Source organism: Staurois parvus, unplaced genomic scaffold (genome assembly GCF_062004578.1).
Source record: "Staurois parvus isolate SC_StPar_1 unplaced genomic scaffold, SC_StPar_1.0 ptg000048l, whole genome shotgun sequence".
Taxonomy (NCBI): Eukaryota; Metazoa; Chordata; class Amphibia; order Anura; family Ranidae; genus Staurois; species Staurois parvus.
In genome coordinates, this window is record NW_028317844.1 from 17,203,833 (window position 1) to 17,220,592 (window position 16,760).

Genomic DNA, 16,760 nt, shown 5'->3' on the forward strand with positions numbered 1-16,760 from the left:
GGTGCATCAATGGAGAGCATGCACAGAACAACAGGAAAAAAGCCAGAAAACAATTGTAAGAGAGCTTTAATTTTTAAAAAATTTACCCTTGGTTTTTGTTCTGTTAACAGTTGTAAAGTTTTGAATTTCCTACTACTTTTTGCTGGCTCCAAAGGACACAAACAGATGATGAATCTACTGAGAGAGTATCCTGGATATGAGAGAGATCCTTATAAAGCTTGTGGCTTGTGTTCAGTAGCTCTCCACAAAACAGAGGCCCCTCAAAATACTGAAGGCACCTTATTTAAGAAGTCTGTATGCATATTGACCAATCAGGGCGCCAAACAAAAATTCCTAGAGTTCAAAGTGATATTCTATTGATTCCACAAATCACAGCACGGGAAGAAAGCACTAAATAGTCAACTTGTTTTGGGGGCTCAGCATGTCCCCTTCATCAGGGCTCTAAAAGCTCTAAAGCCAGAATGTGCTATATCTGTAGCAGTGCAGCATGCTGACAGCTGTGTGCAATAAAGAGTTAAATTGCTTATTTTGTGCTCAATCTGCTTTGAGATGCTTCTTGGATCTTTCAGAATTCATTGAAGGTGAAGTTGACCCCATCTGCTTTAGCTGCATTTACATTCCTATAGACTTGTATGGGGAGAGAAGCAAACTGTCTAAATGCTGTTTCCTGCAGATGCTGATCCAGCAACACTCCTTCAGGTTGAATGACACCCAGCATCTTTAGATGCACTTCTTGGGAGGTTGGGGCATCAAGGCCCTGCACCCACCCTAGATTCTCAAAAGAATCATTACCTGGTACTAAATAGGAGTTGGCCAGATGATCAAATCAATCACACCCGAGGAAAAAGAAATTGTATTGAAAGAAGGGTGTTTTGGGGGGCAGGGTAATAACTTGGATTTGGGCTTTAAAGCCTCATTCTTGGTTTCTTGTGACTTTAATAGTTCATTTGGACAAACCTGTTCCAAATTATTTGCTTCACTAACAGATGCACCTGCTAGGAGCACTGTATAAATGGCATTTATAAATGTGTTCCAGCAGTGGTATGGTTGAGGTCCTGTTCCTGAAACAAAATTAAGCTGGGATGAGCTATGCTCTGCCATTCACATCAAGCATTGTATTTCATCAACGAATACAAGGCTTCCTCTAATTGGCTAAGGTGGAGATTGTGACATCTGCCCACCTCTCCATTTCATCCAATCAGGGAAAGTCCTGTATTCCGTGATGAAATACAATGCTTCCTGGAATGGCTGAGCAGAGTCCAGCCTGGCTCTTTTGTTCCAGGAATGTGACAGGAATACCCAATCGCACTGCCAGGATACAACTCCTGTATACTGTGTAGCTACATACAGGTTTATAGAGTGCTCCCAGCAGGTGCATCTATTAATGAAGAAAATATTTGTTTGGATCAACTTAGTCACAAGTAACCTGGTGTTGGGTTTTAACACCTTTCTGCCTGGCCTATAGCAGATTGATGGCCGAGTGGAACACTCCTCCTTCTGAGTGGACATAATATGATGTCCTGTCAGAAGGTGCCACTCACGTGGCTGCGGGAGAGATCACTATAATGGCCAGCTGCCAGTGTTATGTGACCACTGTGACCAATCGCAGCAGATCACATGACAATTGTATAGCATGGATGGCTTCCTTTCATGCCATCCATTATATACAATTGTGGTAGCTGTGATTGGTAACAGCGGTCACATGGTACAGACAGGGCCATCAGTCCATCTGTATCATGTGATGAGCTTTGCCCAATCACAGTTAATCACAAAAGACTGAATTAGTTTAAGTCAGTAACAATGGTTGCTAATATCAATGAGATATATTGGTATTCGCAATCAAAATGTGTAAAAATAAAAAAAATTTAAAAAAAAACTTGATCACTTGACCAGAGTAGTACAATGTTGCATTGTATTTTTCTGGTCATAGTGTGTTAAGAAAAATAGAAAATAAAATAAAAATGTTATACTTTTTACATACTGTCACTATTCCAGTGTCCCTGATCATGCTACACAAGTTATATAATAACACTGGACTGATGACAATATGTAAAAAAAAAAAAAAAAAAAAAATTAATTTTTCAAGAAATTACAGCTTTAAAAAACTCTCACCATGCCTCTTACTAAATACCTTGAACTGGTTTCCAAAAAAATTGGTCATTTGGGGGTATTTGTACTGTCCTGGCGTTTTTCAGGCCTCTAGAAATGAGATTGAATGTCGGTACATCAGGATTGATAGATTATCAGATACATAGTATGGTTTGTGGACTCTAACTTTCCTACAGACTAAATAATGTGCACTAATTTTGGGTATTTCTAACATATAAATGTAGCAGAATACATTTTGACCTAAATTTATGAAGAAACGTTATTTGCAAAATTTTATAACCGAAACTAAGAAAACATTTTTTTTAATTTCTTTTTTGTTTAGCAGAAAAAAAAAAAACTCGGCGATTTAATAAATACCACCAAAAAGCACTATTTGTGTGAAAAAAAGATACATTTTTTATGGGTGCAGTGTTTCATGACTGCGTGATCGTCATTCAAATTGCGACAACACTGAAAGCTGAAAACCGGCCTGTGCTGGAAGGGGGTAAAAATGCCCGATATTGAAGAGGTTAAAGTACAACTAAAGGCAAAACACTTTTTTTTCTTTTTACATTTTGGATAAAGTGGAGATAGATCAGAACGCCTATTAGATTTTTATTGCTGTCTATGCCCATTAGGGAAATTCACCCTCTCTATTTGTTTTGTTTAACATTATCAGTGAAAGTAAAGGAAGGTAAATCTTCCCAATTGGACACGGATGGCAAAAATTAAACTGACAGGACCAAAATGAATAATTCTACTTTAGAGGATGGGTTAGCACAAGTGTCCCCTTGATTTGCTGCTACTCCTTGGGCAGGTCCCAGACCAGTCTGTATTGAGCATTTTTTTTATCTGTTGTGCAATATATCATTATTTTAAATGACTTCAAGTCGGATACTCTATTGGTATAATATCTGTAAGTAAAGATTTGTGTGTGTTTAGGGCATTTGGTTAAATGTGAACTAAACCTATGCTAGGTAGCGACCTAACATCATAACACCATACCTGCCGCAGCTTTCCAGTTCCTCATTCTGCTCTGTTATTTGTATCCAGGCTTTGACTTTACAAGGTTGTTCGTACAATTTAATAAAAGTAATGTAATAATTTTAATATACGCACAGAATTGGGTTGACCAAAAGATAAATGGAAACAACAATGATGGCGCGTTCCCCCAGATTGTTTTTAATAAGCATGTTATTTAGTTCATCAGCCTACCGCAGTAATGCTTTGAATCTGGCTCTGCCAGACAAATTTGTTAATGCCTTTTTCCCCTCCCCCCTTTTCAGGGAACATTGATTCCCTGCAGACATATCTCTATTAAACCTCTAGAAAGTCACAACTTCCAAATTAGATTAAGTAGCGAGCACGGTACTAGAGGAATCAAAGAAAATTGAGTGTATTATTGAATTCATGCCACATTGTCTGCAGAAGGGAGATGCTTTGTATGGCTGCAACGTTTGTCCTTACTATACTAACAAAGATGTGGCCACAGTCATGTAATATCATTTTGTAAAACGCATTAGGAAATCTTGCGTACGTCCTGTTGAAGGAGATACAGTAATCTGTGTTTCCTTGCTTTAGGAATGTAGGGATACCGCTTATCCTTGGAACAATCATTTTATAACTCTTTATGTAATTGTTGGACTATTTGCTTTATAGGTCCTATATGGTGGGGGGGGGGGGGTGGAGGAGTAATTAACATTGCAGATGATGTGTGAAAGACTTGAACATATTTTATACTTGTCAAAGTTTACCTGAAGCTGGTTATACACTTCCTTTTCAAAATAAATGTTATTTTGAGATTTGCTATTTTTCAGACTTAGTAAAACCCCCTTCCCATGAAAACATTTTTAACATGTATGCATGGTGCAGTTTATACATTTCCATGCAATTCTGTGTCATCCACATTTTATTAAAGCACATTAAAAATTCAGCTTGTTGGACTTTCAAAAAACATGCTTGATGAAAATGCTGAAATTAAAACCATGTTCTGGAATATTATGTTTGAGGGCAACCAAGCAACAGCTAAGGGTGGGCACATGAATGAAAAGCTGGTTGTTGTGATGTTCTTTAACATGTTCTATATTCTATTTGTTTTCCTCTCTTTTAGAAATTAGGCCTCACATGTACAGTCTAATAATGGGTAGGATATTGGCATTGCTTGCATAAATCGGGCAGTGTAGGGGTTAACTATCTGATGAGAATTAATGTGCACAATGGAAGGATCCTTTCAGAGCACTTGTCCTGATACTCAGCATTGTAAAAGTCAGATAGAAATGTTGTGACAAGTAACTTGGTGACAAGTAAATCTCTCATCACTTGAGATGTCAGATCTGCTTATCTAAGTAGCATTTTTAGTGCAGGCCATGAGCAAAACGGGGGGAAAGTGCAATTTGCTGGTTTAAAGTATCCAACTTTTATATTCAATTCCTCTCCTTAACAGCTGAAGTTAAGTACGTGATGCTTTATTGCATGTCGCTGTGCATACAATTTAAGAGCTTAATATATGAATTTTGGACTTTTATTAAAAATGAACAGGAATATCTTGAAGTGCTCCTTTTAATTATTTGTGATTTGGTATGTTTGTTTTTCAGGGGATACTGGGTAGATGCATATAAACAAGAAAATAAAGTATCTGGTTTGTTTTTGAAATGTATTGGGATTTTGTGCTCTTTTGCAGAAGCATTCACAGTCGCGCAGCCCAAGGACATGGGAATGCAGGCATCCAAGCACAGACATTGTTGGTGGCAAAAGAGCGCCATCTAGCTGTCGCTGCTGCTCTCTGGAGAAATTTCTTCCCATTCTTGAAGAGCCTGAGACTTTCTCAAACACCTCCCTCCCAGCTAGCTGACACGGCAGCAGGTCTGTGCTCTTCTCCCCTCTTTTAGATCTTTTATATCTCCTGTCCTATTTTGCAGTTAATTTTATTATAAAGATAATTGAATGCATTTTATTAATTTCTCCTAAATATCTATTTTCGTATAGCTTGGTGTTTACAGCCTTTTTTTTTTTTTTCTTTCTTTCTTTCAGGCTACACACTTCTGGCTTTGGACATACCTAGCAGTGCGCCACTTGAGCTTCAACCTCAGCCCTTTGTGTCAATGATGCAGTTATATGGATGGGATGACATGGTCACTCCCCAGCTGGTGTGCCGCTATCTGAGCCATCTAATTGCAAACAGGTAAGATAACTTTCATGGAATTATAATGAGATGTAATACTTGTGTGAAGGTCAAGTTCTTCTGTTTAGTGCAATGAAGTATTGGTAAAAGTTTTCTGTACCAAGTGAAGCTGCGTACACACTTTTTTTTTTTTTTTTTTTCTCAACCCAGTGGACTGAAAGGGGGGAAAAAAAGATCACAGATTGCTGTACCAACACAAGTGATTTTGGTGCAGCAATCTCCACCGCTGTGCTATTGTATTCTGGCCCACCCCCTCCAGAACACACTGATCAGTGCTTGCAGCAATTGGCTGCAACTGCTAATCTGAGGCAGGTCGGATGCTGGTTCTCCAGCATTCCTGTTCAACTTTAGAACAGACAGCTGTACACAGGAGCTGAAGATTTCAGGGTGATATCTGGCCCGTGTGTACAAGGCTTTACACAGAGCTGTAAGATGGCACACATTTGCTAGTGCAAATTTTAGGAGTTCTGTCACCATAAGTGCCACAAACTGTGCTTTGTTAAAAGTTGGGAAACTAATTGCATTTGATTTCAGACAGTTGGTAAAGCTCCATGGGATGTATAACCAAGCTCAGCTTTATCGTAAAAAAAAATGTTTTATATATTGTAAGGTAGCCACTAGTTAGGAGTTACCTGGTGTCATCACACGGCACAACAGAGCTGTCCTTTATTAGTCACAAACAAGTATGCTATTTCCTGTTGAAACGAGGATACCTTCTCTTCACATGTCCAAATCACAATTCACCTGAATCATAGAGAATACAGTAGGCTCAATGTCACGGTGATTGTTTAGAGGACAGGCAAATTTTTTCATCTTCCATTTAAACATCTAGGGCCACATTTTCTGTCAAGTAGCAAAAAGAAACTCATTTGTTGTGATGAGGTCACTCTGTATCTGTATGTTATTTATAACACCAGGACCATTTCTTTGGTCATGAAGGACCAATGGCTCAAGGTTTTTCATCTTTAGGTTTTCAGCATTGCCCTTTTTATTTCAGTTTGTATATTTTGAGAAATATTTGACAAAATAAATGACATGATCGAATTTAAAAGCACATTAATGATAACCTAAGGTTACAACTACGTTGAACAGTCTGTAGTGCACATGCCAACAGCTGCAGTCTGTATAGAGGTACCTCCCTACATTATATATAGATATATATATTCTGCATTATTGGCCTGCGCTGTATGTGGGGGCTGTAGTTGGCATCTATAGAGGCCTGTGTAGATGGTTTGTTTGCTTCAGGCAGGTTTTGTATGCCCAGACAAGTCAATGGGAATGCAAAATCCGCTTGCAGTAGCCCAAATGCAGTTAGGGTCAACTGCAGATCAAATGCACTTGTCTGAATGATCTCAGAAACATTTCAAACTGATGCCATCCACACAAACCCAAATCTGATCGACAAAGGCCATAAAAGACACAGATAAAGTACATGTGTGTATGGTCTCTTTGTTAACTCGCACAAGTTATTCTATTTGCATACAAGGTTTAGTAATTGAATTTATTGCTGAAGGAAGCAAACTGGTTTATACATCTGTTGTGAACTACAAATTCAAGCATGTCTAACCAGACAGATGCTGGCAAGATGTGCTGTGAGATCAACTTCCACAACAGCTGCAAGGCCACACATTAAACACTGCTGCTGTAATGTGTGCTAACGCGGTGACAGCTTTGAAAGATTGCGCATTCAGCCATTTATATCATCACAGCTAGGAGAAATTAAACTTCTGTAATGCTCATTAAGCAATTATTTAGCCTCTAAAGATAGCTGTGTAATTAGGTCCCTGAAAGTGAATGTGCTAGTCAGACACAATCAGGTCTGTTTAACAGCACAGTTTAAGGTGCAGAGATATGCAAGAACTCCTAGAAACCAATCATATTTCATCAATTCGAGGCTATGAAAGATGATTCCAGATTGGATACTGCACACCGTTATTTGCCCTGTTTATATAAAAGTCACTGTCTAATAGTGGTGTTTTATGTCACATTCTAGCGGTGTGAAGTTTAAGTAACATTGAAAAGCTTTTTAACTACATTTTATTCCCTAGAACATTAACTGAGGCTCTCAATGGCATTGGAAATGCAGCTTATCAGGCCCTGTCAATCAGAACATGGAGTCGATGTGTTTTGCAGATGTATGTTGATCAGCCAGTAGGTGGTACAATTCGGACAGACACTGAACAATGTAAGTTTTATGTTTGAATAATTCTCCTGCAGTAATTTGCCACTTCGTCAAATTTGGTTTTAATTGTTTTCATTACAACGGATTGTTGAAACTTTCAGGGCCCGTGTAGACCTATGCTTGGACATAGAGGTGTATTTTTTGTTTTCGCATTAGACTGGTGCGTTCTCACGAGTCAATGTGTGTTTTCTTATCAACATGTGTTGTTGACACACCTTTTTCAATGTGTTTTTCACTCTAGGATTTGGAGTGGATAGCGTTAACAGCTATTAACCAAGTTTGTTAATATCCTTTGCTAATGCATCAAAGCACATGTAGCGCATGCTTTGATGCATTTGCTATTGACTTTGAAACACTGAAATGCAGAAGAAAAGAATGTTGTATTTTTCAAAAAACACTGCAAGGTCTCTCTGAGATCAGAACACACTATTTTTATTATGAGGAGTGGGGCATATGCGTTTTAACGCATTAGGTATACGTTAAAATGCAACAATGTGAATGGGCCCTTTAGGTTTCAGTCACATCTACTAATAGTGCTCAAAATTTTAACTGCTATACTTGCTGTTAAATGTAATTCAGATTGTTCCCTCAAACAGTAGTTAGTTGCAGATCTATCACCACATGGGATACATTTCCAACTAGTTAAAATTGCTAGAAAAGTTATCGAAAATCTGTTTTGACATTGTTTTTGTGCCTGGAATGCTACATATGTAATTTTTTTTATTACTGTGCAAACATGCTTAAAGTATATGTAAAGACAAAACTTTAGAAGAGAAGAGGTTTGGGGCTGCTCTGCAATACTATTGCACAGAGCAGGTAAGTATAAACCTGTTTGTTAATTTTAAAAAAAAAAAGAAGTAGTTTACAATCACTTTAAGAGCTTATACACATACTTTTTCACAACCTGTATTTGATTGTTGTACCTTGTTAATATAATAGGTATGATTTCTGTTTGCATTTTCATTTTACAGCGTCAGTACTTTCAGAACAGCTCACAGAACTAACCCGGTTAGTATTCAAGCTGCCTGAAGTAGAAAACATGTTTGTTAAAGCTCAAATCGAACCAGCAAGTTACAAACAGGATCCAAAAAGTGCACTTTTGCAGTTTTTTCAGGTAATGTAACCTACAAGCAAAAACGTAACAAATGACCTCTCTTCACCCGTTGGAAAAGGCCTTTTATTTAAATTCAAAAAGCACTATAGTGAGCAATATGAAAATATAAGCAGTTTTATTTTTCTCTTTAGGTAGTTGGCATAGTCTACAGTGGCCTGCAGACCTTGTCAGAAAAGTCTGCCATGGTGTCAAAATGCCTGGAGTATTCTGGAGATATCCTAAAATATGTCAAGCCCTATCTGACTAAGAAGGGGCCTGTGGAAGGGCTGCAGATTACTTACCGTACTGTAGGTGAGTGGGCACCTCATATTATATTGTTTTGGTAAATCTAAAGGAAAATTGTATAATGTATGGCCAGCCTAAAATATACATCTGTCACATAGACACTGTGCTGCATTGCTGCTGAAGACAGTACAGTAAATTCAAAGAATTAAAGCAATATTCAGGTATATAGCTAACAGGTTCATGGAGGCATCTATGGTCTCTGTTTTCCCAGTAATGGCTTCTTTTAAAAAGTGATGTTATGTGACTGGTTTGGTTTAAATGGAAATCTGCAATCTGTTGTGGGCCTTCCATGTAATAACACAGAGCTCTGTGATCTGAAGTAAACCAAACCACACTCTTCAAACAAATGCTAGAATATATATGTGGCACCTGTATAAAACTAAAATACTGATTTTGTTTAACATCTGCAATGTTAACCTTTCAATAACATTTGATGCCTTGGTACTTTTAGTATATGTGACAAAGGAAGAAATGCTCCTATTTAGTCACTTAAAGTATGCACCATGAAAATGTACATAGCTTTATTCAACAAGACTCCTAAAAAGAGCAATTGGAGCTCTGAGAACACAGGAAACTTTCAGGCATAATGCCTTTCTTGTGAATGTTCAAACTAAGCTTCATATGAGATGTGATTTAACTACAGAATAAGTCACACTGATTGACTCCTGAGGGTATGCCAAATATGCAGGATCTGCTGTTGTTTTATCTTCTTTCTTGTCGTCTTTCCAGGATATCTTGTGCGGTACTGGGCATCGATTCTGGCCACTTCCAAAGCACAGCAGCTTCTCTTCCGCATCATCGATTACCTGCTTTTACCACATGCTTTGTTCCAACAAGATAAGGGTTTGCCGGCAGCTATGCTGTCTGCTGTAAAGGAGAGCCTGCCTCTCTTTCTCCAGGTACAGGTCTGAAACATCCTGGAACAGTGTAGCAAAATGTGTGTCCCACAGTGACTTCTGAAAATGTCTCCTTACTTGTGAATCGTTCTTTTATATTTGTTTAGTTGCTAGTGCTTATAGGATATATTTGTGATAAAACAGCAGTATAGGTGTTACCATATTTTTCATTACAATGTTGGGGTTTTTTTTTTTGGGGGGGTTTTTTTGTTCTTTTTTTATTGGACACTATATACTGTATATAAGCAGTTATTGCTGACCAGAACTTTGGTTAAAAAGTGCAGTAAATGCAGTAGCAATCAAACTTCACCTTTCAACAGTTTACACAGAAAGATCAATGAAAGGTGATTTATCATGATTGCTATGAGTTACTGAACTTTGCATATTTCTCTAGTTAATATAACATTTTTCCGATGGGAAGAGGCTTCCTGTTAAGAACTCCTGACCAAAGAAGAATCTGATCAGTGTCGCCTTAGCTTCTTTTTCAGCCTGAGGTGAATGAACACCTCACATTGTTCACTGCTTCCATGTCACAGAAATTTTAAGGCGTTAAAGCTAAACACACCAGGTAGAATGACACTCAAGTAATTCTGCACTTTCCTGTGAGCCTAGCCTATTGTTTACGCACCTTCCTGGGGGTGCATCATCACGCAGACTGGGTTCACAGTACTCCAGGACTGAATCAATCTGTCCTTGGGATTGCAATCTAGCTACAAAGTGATATGTGAGTGGATTTATAACAGAACATCCCATCACTTTAGCATTAAAGTGCTGTGACAGCCTTTTGGGACCTCCATTAGCCATGTTTACACATTTAAAGTGATTATAAAGGTTCACTTTCTATTTTTTTGAAAATGCTAAACATTTTATACTTTCCTGCTTTGTGCAGTGGTTTTGCACAGAGCAGGCCTGATCCTCCTCGGGTCCTCCTCTTAAACTCCCCCCTTTGACGAGTACCTCCATTGCAAGTCACTTTCTATGGGGGCACTCGTGCGTGCTCGCTCCCAAGCCAACTCTATGCCCAAAAGAGACCCATAGCATGGCTTAGCCAACCCCCTCCTCACTGACTGTGATTGAAAGCAGAAGGAGCCAATGGCTCCCGCTGCTGTATCTTAGCTAGTGAGGAGAGAAGCTATGTTCTCATACACGGGTAAGTATGGGGAGAGCTGCAGGTTTCATTAAAAACTTGATGATCCTGCCATGTAGGTCCCTGTTCTTGCACTCTGAGGTGACAACTGTTTTCCCGCATTAACTCCCTGTTACACACCCTCCTGATTGAGACTACAAATGGATGTGCCAACCCAAATTGTCCAAGAATGATGCATGAATGTCATTACGTGAAGCTGACCCTGAGCAAAGGTCTGCAGCCAACACTGGACTGTATGTAGACATGAAGTGGCTAACAGACTGAGAGAAATTAGCAGCACTGAGATGCAAAAATTTTTTTTTTTTTGTAAATAAAAAATGGTTTCATACATAGAAGAGAATTATCCAAACTGGAGCAACTATGCATGGCAACCTGTCAGTTTCTATGTTTCATTTTCAAAGCTTAACTAAACATGCTAAAGATAGAAGCTGATCAATTGTCTTGCACAGCTGCTCAAGATTCAGGCTACTCCAGTTTTTTAAAATTTCCCCCATAGTACTTTAGCAAAACAAATGTCATCCAGCTAGGGTTGAGATCCAGCTAGGGTTTAGTTAAGCTGGTCATATGGGTATGCAATTTTATAGGCCAGACTTGCCAAAATCACAACACCTATGGTCCTGCAGCTTGGTATTTTATCAGGAATAATCACAAACTGGTTAATGCAGAGAGATATAATTTGTATGTGGTTTGAGGCACCAACCTGCTCAGCCTGTTTGCTTAAACATAGCATAAGAATAAAATATAAATCCTTTACTTGCAGTAGACTCATAATTTTTCTTTCTTCGTTTTAGGGTCTATCCATTATATCTCGCCAATCTCAGGCACAAGCTTCCTATGTAAAACAGCAGCTAAAAACCATTATTGAGCAATATTTTGGGAGGTTTTTGCCCAGTGTTCCTCAAGCCCCGACTGCTGGAAGCCACCCTATACTTTTAGCCCTGTGTGATTCTGTTCATAGCCCACATACTTCCATCCTCAGAAAAACTGTAATGCAAGTCTTAAGGTAAGTACATTCTGTCACCTTGATATACCAACTCTAAAACTTTACAGATGTATGATTTTTTTAGTATAAGTCATAGTAACAAACTGGTATTAAAAATGCTTGTGATCTATTTACAGTGACAGTCACTTGCAGTTTAAAGGCCAGGCACCACCTCCTCGGCTAGCCTTTGTTCTGTCTTTCATTGTTGACATTTTTCAGCGAAGTAAGACCATTGAAGTATCAGATGCTGAGTTTATTCTTCCTGCTATCTTGAAGTGCATGATACTGGTCAATGAGCCAATGGGTAAGTCATTTGAGTCCTTTATTGTAGCATTATACAATGATATTAATGGCCACTTCAATAATAAAAAAGCAAACATGCCACTATTGTCACTAGTATTAAAGCTGCTTTCTAGCAATTTTTTTTCCACAGCTTTAGTAACATAATTTGCCTGTAATTAGGGATATCTTAAGTTGTGCAGACTGCTGGATTCTGGAGAAATCTTCACTAGTGAACTGCCCCATCTGCTGTGGCTGAACTTCTGGTGTGTAGGAAGTTAATATTTCTAAGCTTCTGGCTAAGCTGCTGTGAAAAAAGTTCCTGATAAAGGACCCTCCTCCCCATTGAAAAAAGTTCTTTCATTGCCTTCAGTAACAGTATCTGAATGGGGAATAGTTTGCGTCACAGGATTCTCACTATTGGTTGAGCACTTTACAGGTATAGAAAATTTTCTCATGGGAAGAGGTGGCATTCCTTGTTGGGAACTTTAACAGGACCTTAGGCTGGAGCCTGACACACTTAACCTCCTGCATACCAGCAGTTCAGCGAAAAGCAGAGGATTGGGCAGTCACTCAGTGACTTTGCCAGGATCCAACTGTCTGCATGATGTGGGACATCCTTCATTACAGGCAAATCATTAAAGCTGTGGAACAAAAGAAATTGCTACATTTCTGCTTTAACTGGTCATATGCACTATGAAGTTGGTGCTTTGGCATGCTAACTCTCCAGGGAGCCAGGAGTAGGAGGGGCAAAAGCACATATTTGCATTATAGGGGCCCTTGGGATATGCCTCGGCACTGTGAAGATATCTGCAGGTATTTGCATCCATTTTTTTTTGCATTTCTGGTATAGCTTGTAAATATAGTAATGGGTTTTGCATTAAAAATAAAGAAGTGCATAAACTCTTTTTTATTTTTTACATGTATTAAATGTTTAGTATTGTATGATGCACAAAACGCCATTAACCACTTAATTTCTCCTGCCTTTATACCCCTCATGGAACAGAGCAGATTTAGATTTCTACTTATGGGTCTGGTTATTCAGTGATGACATTACTTAATATAACAAAGTCATGCGTAGTTTTTTTTTTTTTTTAGGGGTGAGGTTATTGTCTTGCAATTTATTTATTTAATTTTTTTGCTTTCTATGCTATTTATAGACATAAATGTGAAAAAATGTTTTCCTCTTTTGACCAGTGTTAAAACAAAATTCAACTCTGGTGGAAAACCTCCCTTGCAGTGGGCCAGACCCCACATTTTTATAGCAAAATGCACTTATAAGTATAGAGAACCGGATATAATGCTTCTACTTACCTGAACCACCACTCTGGCAGGCTTACCATAGGCTACTAGACTGCTCCCCACAGCCTCTTTTCCCCCTTGACAGTTGCAACTGTAGCTGCTGATTTTCAAAAAACAGCCATTTACCTGTCCCTCGGTCTCGTGGTGTGTCCCCTGCAGCCCGTTTCACCGGCCGTCCTGTATTCCAGGAGGCTGGCATCTTCAGCGTGGGCACCCAGCTGTGATAGCTTGGGGCTTCACAGCCGGGTACCCACTGCGCATGCGTGAGTAGCGCTGCGCTTCATGAATGGTCCTGTAGTCTTCTGGGACCTGTCACATGTCCCAAAAGACTACAGGGAGGGAGGACACCATCCGCTTCTGGTCGCTTAGGCGATTGGACCGGAAGTGGAAGCAGATACCTGTCAAATTTGGGTACCCGCTCTATCCAACCCCGCCCCCCAAAGGTGCCAATCCTTATTGGGGAGCGGGGGAGCAGTCCTTAAAGCAGAGCTCCACCCAAAAGAGGAAGTTCCGCTTTAAGTACAATGCATGGCCTTGCATTGGATGTAAAGATGCAGAGGGACAGATTTTTCCTTTTTAAAGGTCACACATTTTGATCTACATACAGTGCCTTGAAAAAGTATTTATACCCCTTGAAGTTTTCCACATTTTGTCATGTTACAACCAAAAACGTAAATGTATTTTATTGGAATTTTATGTGATAGACCAACAGAGTTGGAACAGAAGTGTTAAGTGGAAGGAAAATGATAAATGGTTTTCAAAATTTTTTACAAGTAAATATCTGAAAAGTGTGGCCTGCATTTTTATTCAGCCCCCTTTACTCTGATACCCCTAACTAAAGTCTAGTGGAACCAATTGCTTTCAGAATTTACCTAATTAGTAAATAAGAGTCCACCTGTGTGTAATTTAATCTCTGTTCTGTGAAACCCTCAGAGGTTTGTTAGAGAATATAAGTGACCAGACAGCATCATGAAGGCCAAGGAGCACACCAGACAGGTCAGGGATAAAGTTGTGGAGACGTTGAAAGCAGGGTTAGGTTATAAAAAATAATATCCCAAGCTTTGAACATCTCACGGAGCTCTGTTCAATACATCATCTGAAAATGGAAAGAGTATGGCACAACTGAAAACCTAACAAGACATGGCCATCCACCTAAACTGACAGGCCAGGCACGGAGAGCGTTAATCAGAGAAACAGCCAAGAGGCTCATAGTAACTCTGGAGGAGCTGCAGAGATCCACAGCTCAGGTGGGAGAATCTGTGCACTGTACAACTATTAGTCGTGCACTCCACAAATCTGGTCTTTATGGAAGAGTGGCAATAAGAAAGCCATTGTTGAAAGAAAGCCATAAGAAGTGCCGTTTGGGAGAAGCCATGTGGGGGCAAACATGTGGGGGCTTATTTCACAGCAAACATGTGAAATAAGGTGATCTGGTCAGTTGGGACCAAAATTGGAGTTTTTGGCCTAAAAGCAAAACGCTATATGTGGCAGAATACGAACACTGCACATCATCCTGAACACACTATCCCCACCTTACAACATGGGGGTGGCAGCATCATATTGTGGGGATGCTTTTCTTCAGCAGGGACAGGGAAGCTGGTTAGAGTTGATAGGAAGATGGATGGAGACAAATACAGGGCAATCTTGGAAGAAAACCTTTTAGTCTTCAAAAGACTTGAGACTGAGGCAGAGGTTCACCTTTCAGCAGGACAACGACCCTAAACATACAGCCAGAGCTACAATGGAATGCTTTAGATCAGGGATATTGAATTAAAATTCAAGGAGGTCCGGTCACTAAAATTTTCTTTTGACCGAGGTCCGAACAGGGTGTGCCCATCAGTGTGCCCATCAGTGTGCCCCCTTACATTATGTGTTGCCATCAGAGTGCAACTTTATTGTGTATTCCCATCACATCAGGTGTGTCTATCAGAGTGCTTCTTTACATCAGGTATTCCCATCACATTGCCACCTTACATAAGGTATTCCCTTCAGAGTGCCCCCATACACTCAAAGTACCCCTTTCTGTCATATTTCCCCATCAGAGTGCCCCTTTACATCATATTCCACATCACTGGCCCTTTTCGTCACATGTGCCCATCAGAGTGCCCATTTGTGCCCCCGTAACATAAAATGTGCCTGTCAGTGCCCCTTAACATAAAATAAGGGGCATGCTGATGAGCACATTTTTGTTAAGGAGAACTCTGATGGGCACGTTTTATATTAGGGGGCACTCTGATGGGCACATTCTATGTTGTGCCCATCAGAGTGCCTCTTAACATAAAATGGGCCCATCAGAGTGCCCCTTAACATAAAATAAGTGGCGCTCTGATGGGCACAACATAGAATGGGCACTCTGATGGGCACAATCTATGTTGTGCCCATCAGAGTGCCCCTTAACATTCAATGTGCCCATCAGTGTCCCTGTAAGACTCCACCCTGCCTTAAGGAGCTGTGCTGGGATCCTTGCTGGACGCTTGTGTACAGGAAGGGAGCGAGAGCCGGAGAGACAGTGAGCTGAAAGGGGTGGGGCACACGCGTGATGTCATGTTGCCGTGACGACCGCCCTGCTCAGTGGTGGATCTGTCAGTGCGGGCTGGCGGTCCGGGCGGCAGCACTACTGGGGCCTTTCGCAGACCGCGGTACGCCATTTCGTGACCGCTGGTTTAGATCAAAGCATATTCATGTGTTAGAACGGCCCAGTCAAAGTCCAGACCTAAATCCAATAGCGCATCTGTGGCAAGACTTGAAAATTGCTGTTCACAGACGCTCTCCATCCAATCTGACAGAGCTTGAGATATTTTGCAAAGAAAAATGGGAAAAAATGTATCTCTAGACGTGCAAAGCTGGTAGAGTCATCTCCAAAAAGACCTGCATCTGTAATTGCAACGAAAGGTGGTTCTGCAGAGTATTGACTCAGGGGGGCTGAATACAAATGCACGCCACACTTTTCAGACATTTATTTGTAAAAAATTCTGAAAACCATTTATCATTTTCCTTCCATGTCACAATTATGTGCCACTTTGTGTTGATCTATTACATAAAATCCCAATAAAATACATTTTACGTTTTTGGTTGTAACATGACAAAATGTGGAACATTTCAAAGGGTATGAATACTTTTTCAAGGCATTGTATGAAATACATTGTAAATACAATGAAACAATACATTGGTAACTTGCCTTTACTATATAAAAGGGTTGCTGTATTTTGACAGTGGGTAATAGTGAAAAAAAAAAAAACAGGGTGGGGAGCTGATGTTACAGTGTACAGCTAAAGATGGGAGCTCTGAGAGCTTATTGGAGAGA

General features: G+C 39.8%; 1 protein-coding gene across 1 annotated transcript in view; it reads left to right on the forward strand.

Annotated features, from left to right (window-relative positions):
• MMS22L (MMS22 like, DNA repair protein) overlaps nt 1-16,760 on the forward strand; it is a 125,151-nt gene that overhangs the window by 101,378 nt on the left and 7,013 nt on the right. The window contains exons 14-21 of the mRNA XM_089665288.1: nt 4,769-4,950; nt 5,119-5,269; nt 7,318-7,454; nt 8,423-8,565; nt 8,697-8,856; nt 9,580-9,749; nt 11,685-11,896; nt 12,013-12,179. Of these exons, the coding sequence (XP_089521414.1) occupies nt 4,769-4,950; nt 5,119-5,269; nt 7,318-7,454; nt 8,423-8,565; nt 8,697-8,856; nt 9,580-9,749; nt 11,685-11,896; nt 12,013-12,179 (1,322 nt within the window). The remainder of the gene's footprint in view (nt 1-4,768; nt 4,951-5,118; nt 5,270-7,317; nt 7,455-8,422; nt 8,566-8,696; nt 8,857-9,579; nt 9,750-11,684; nt 11,897-12,012; nt 12,180-16,760) is intronic.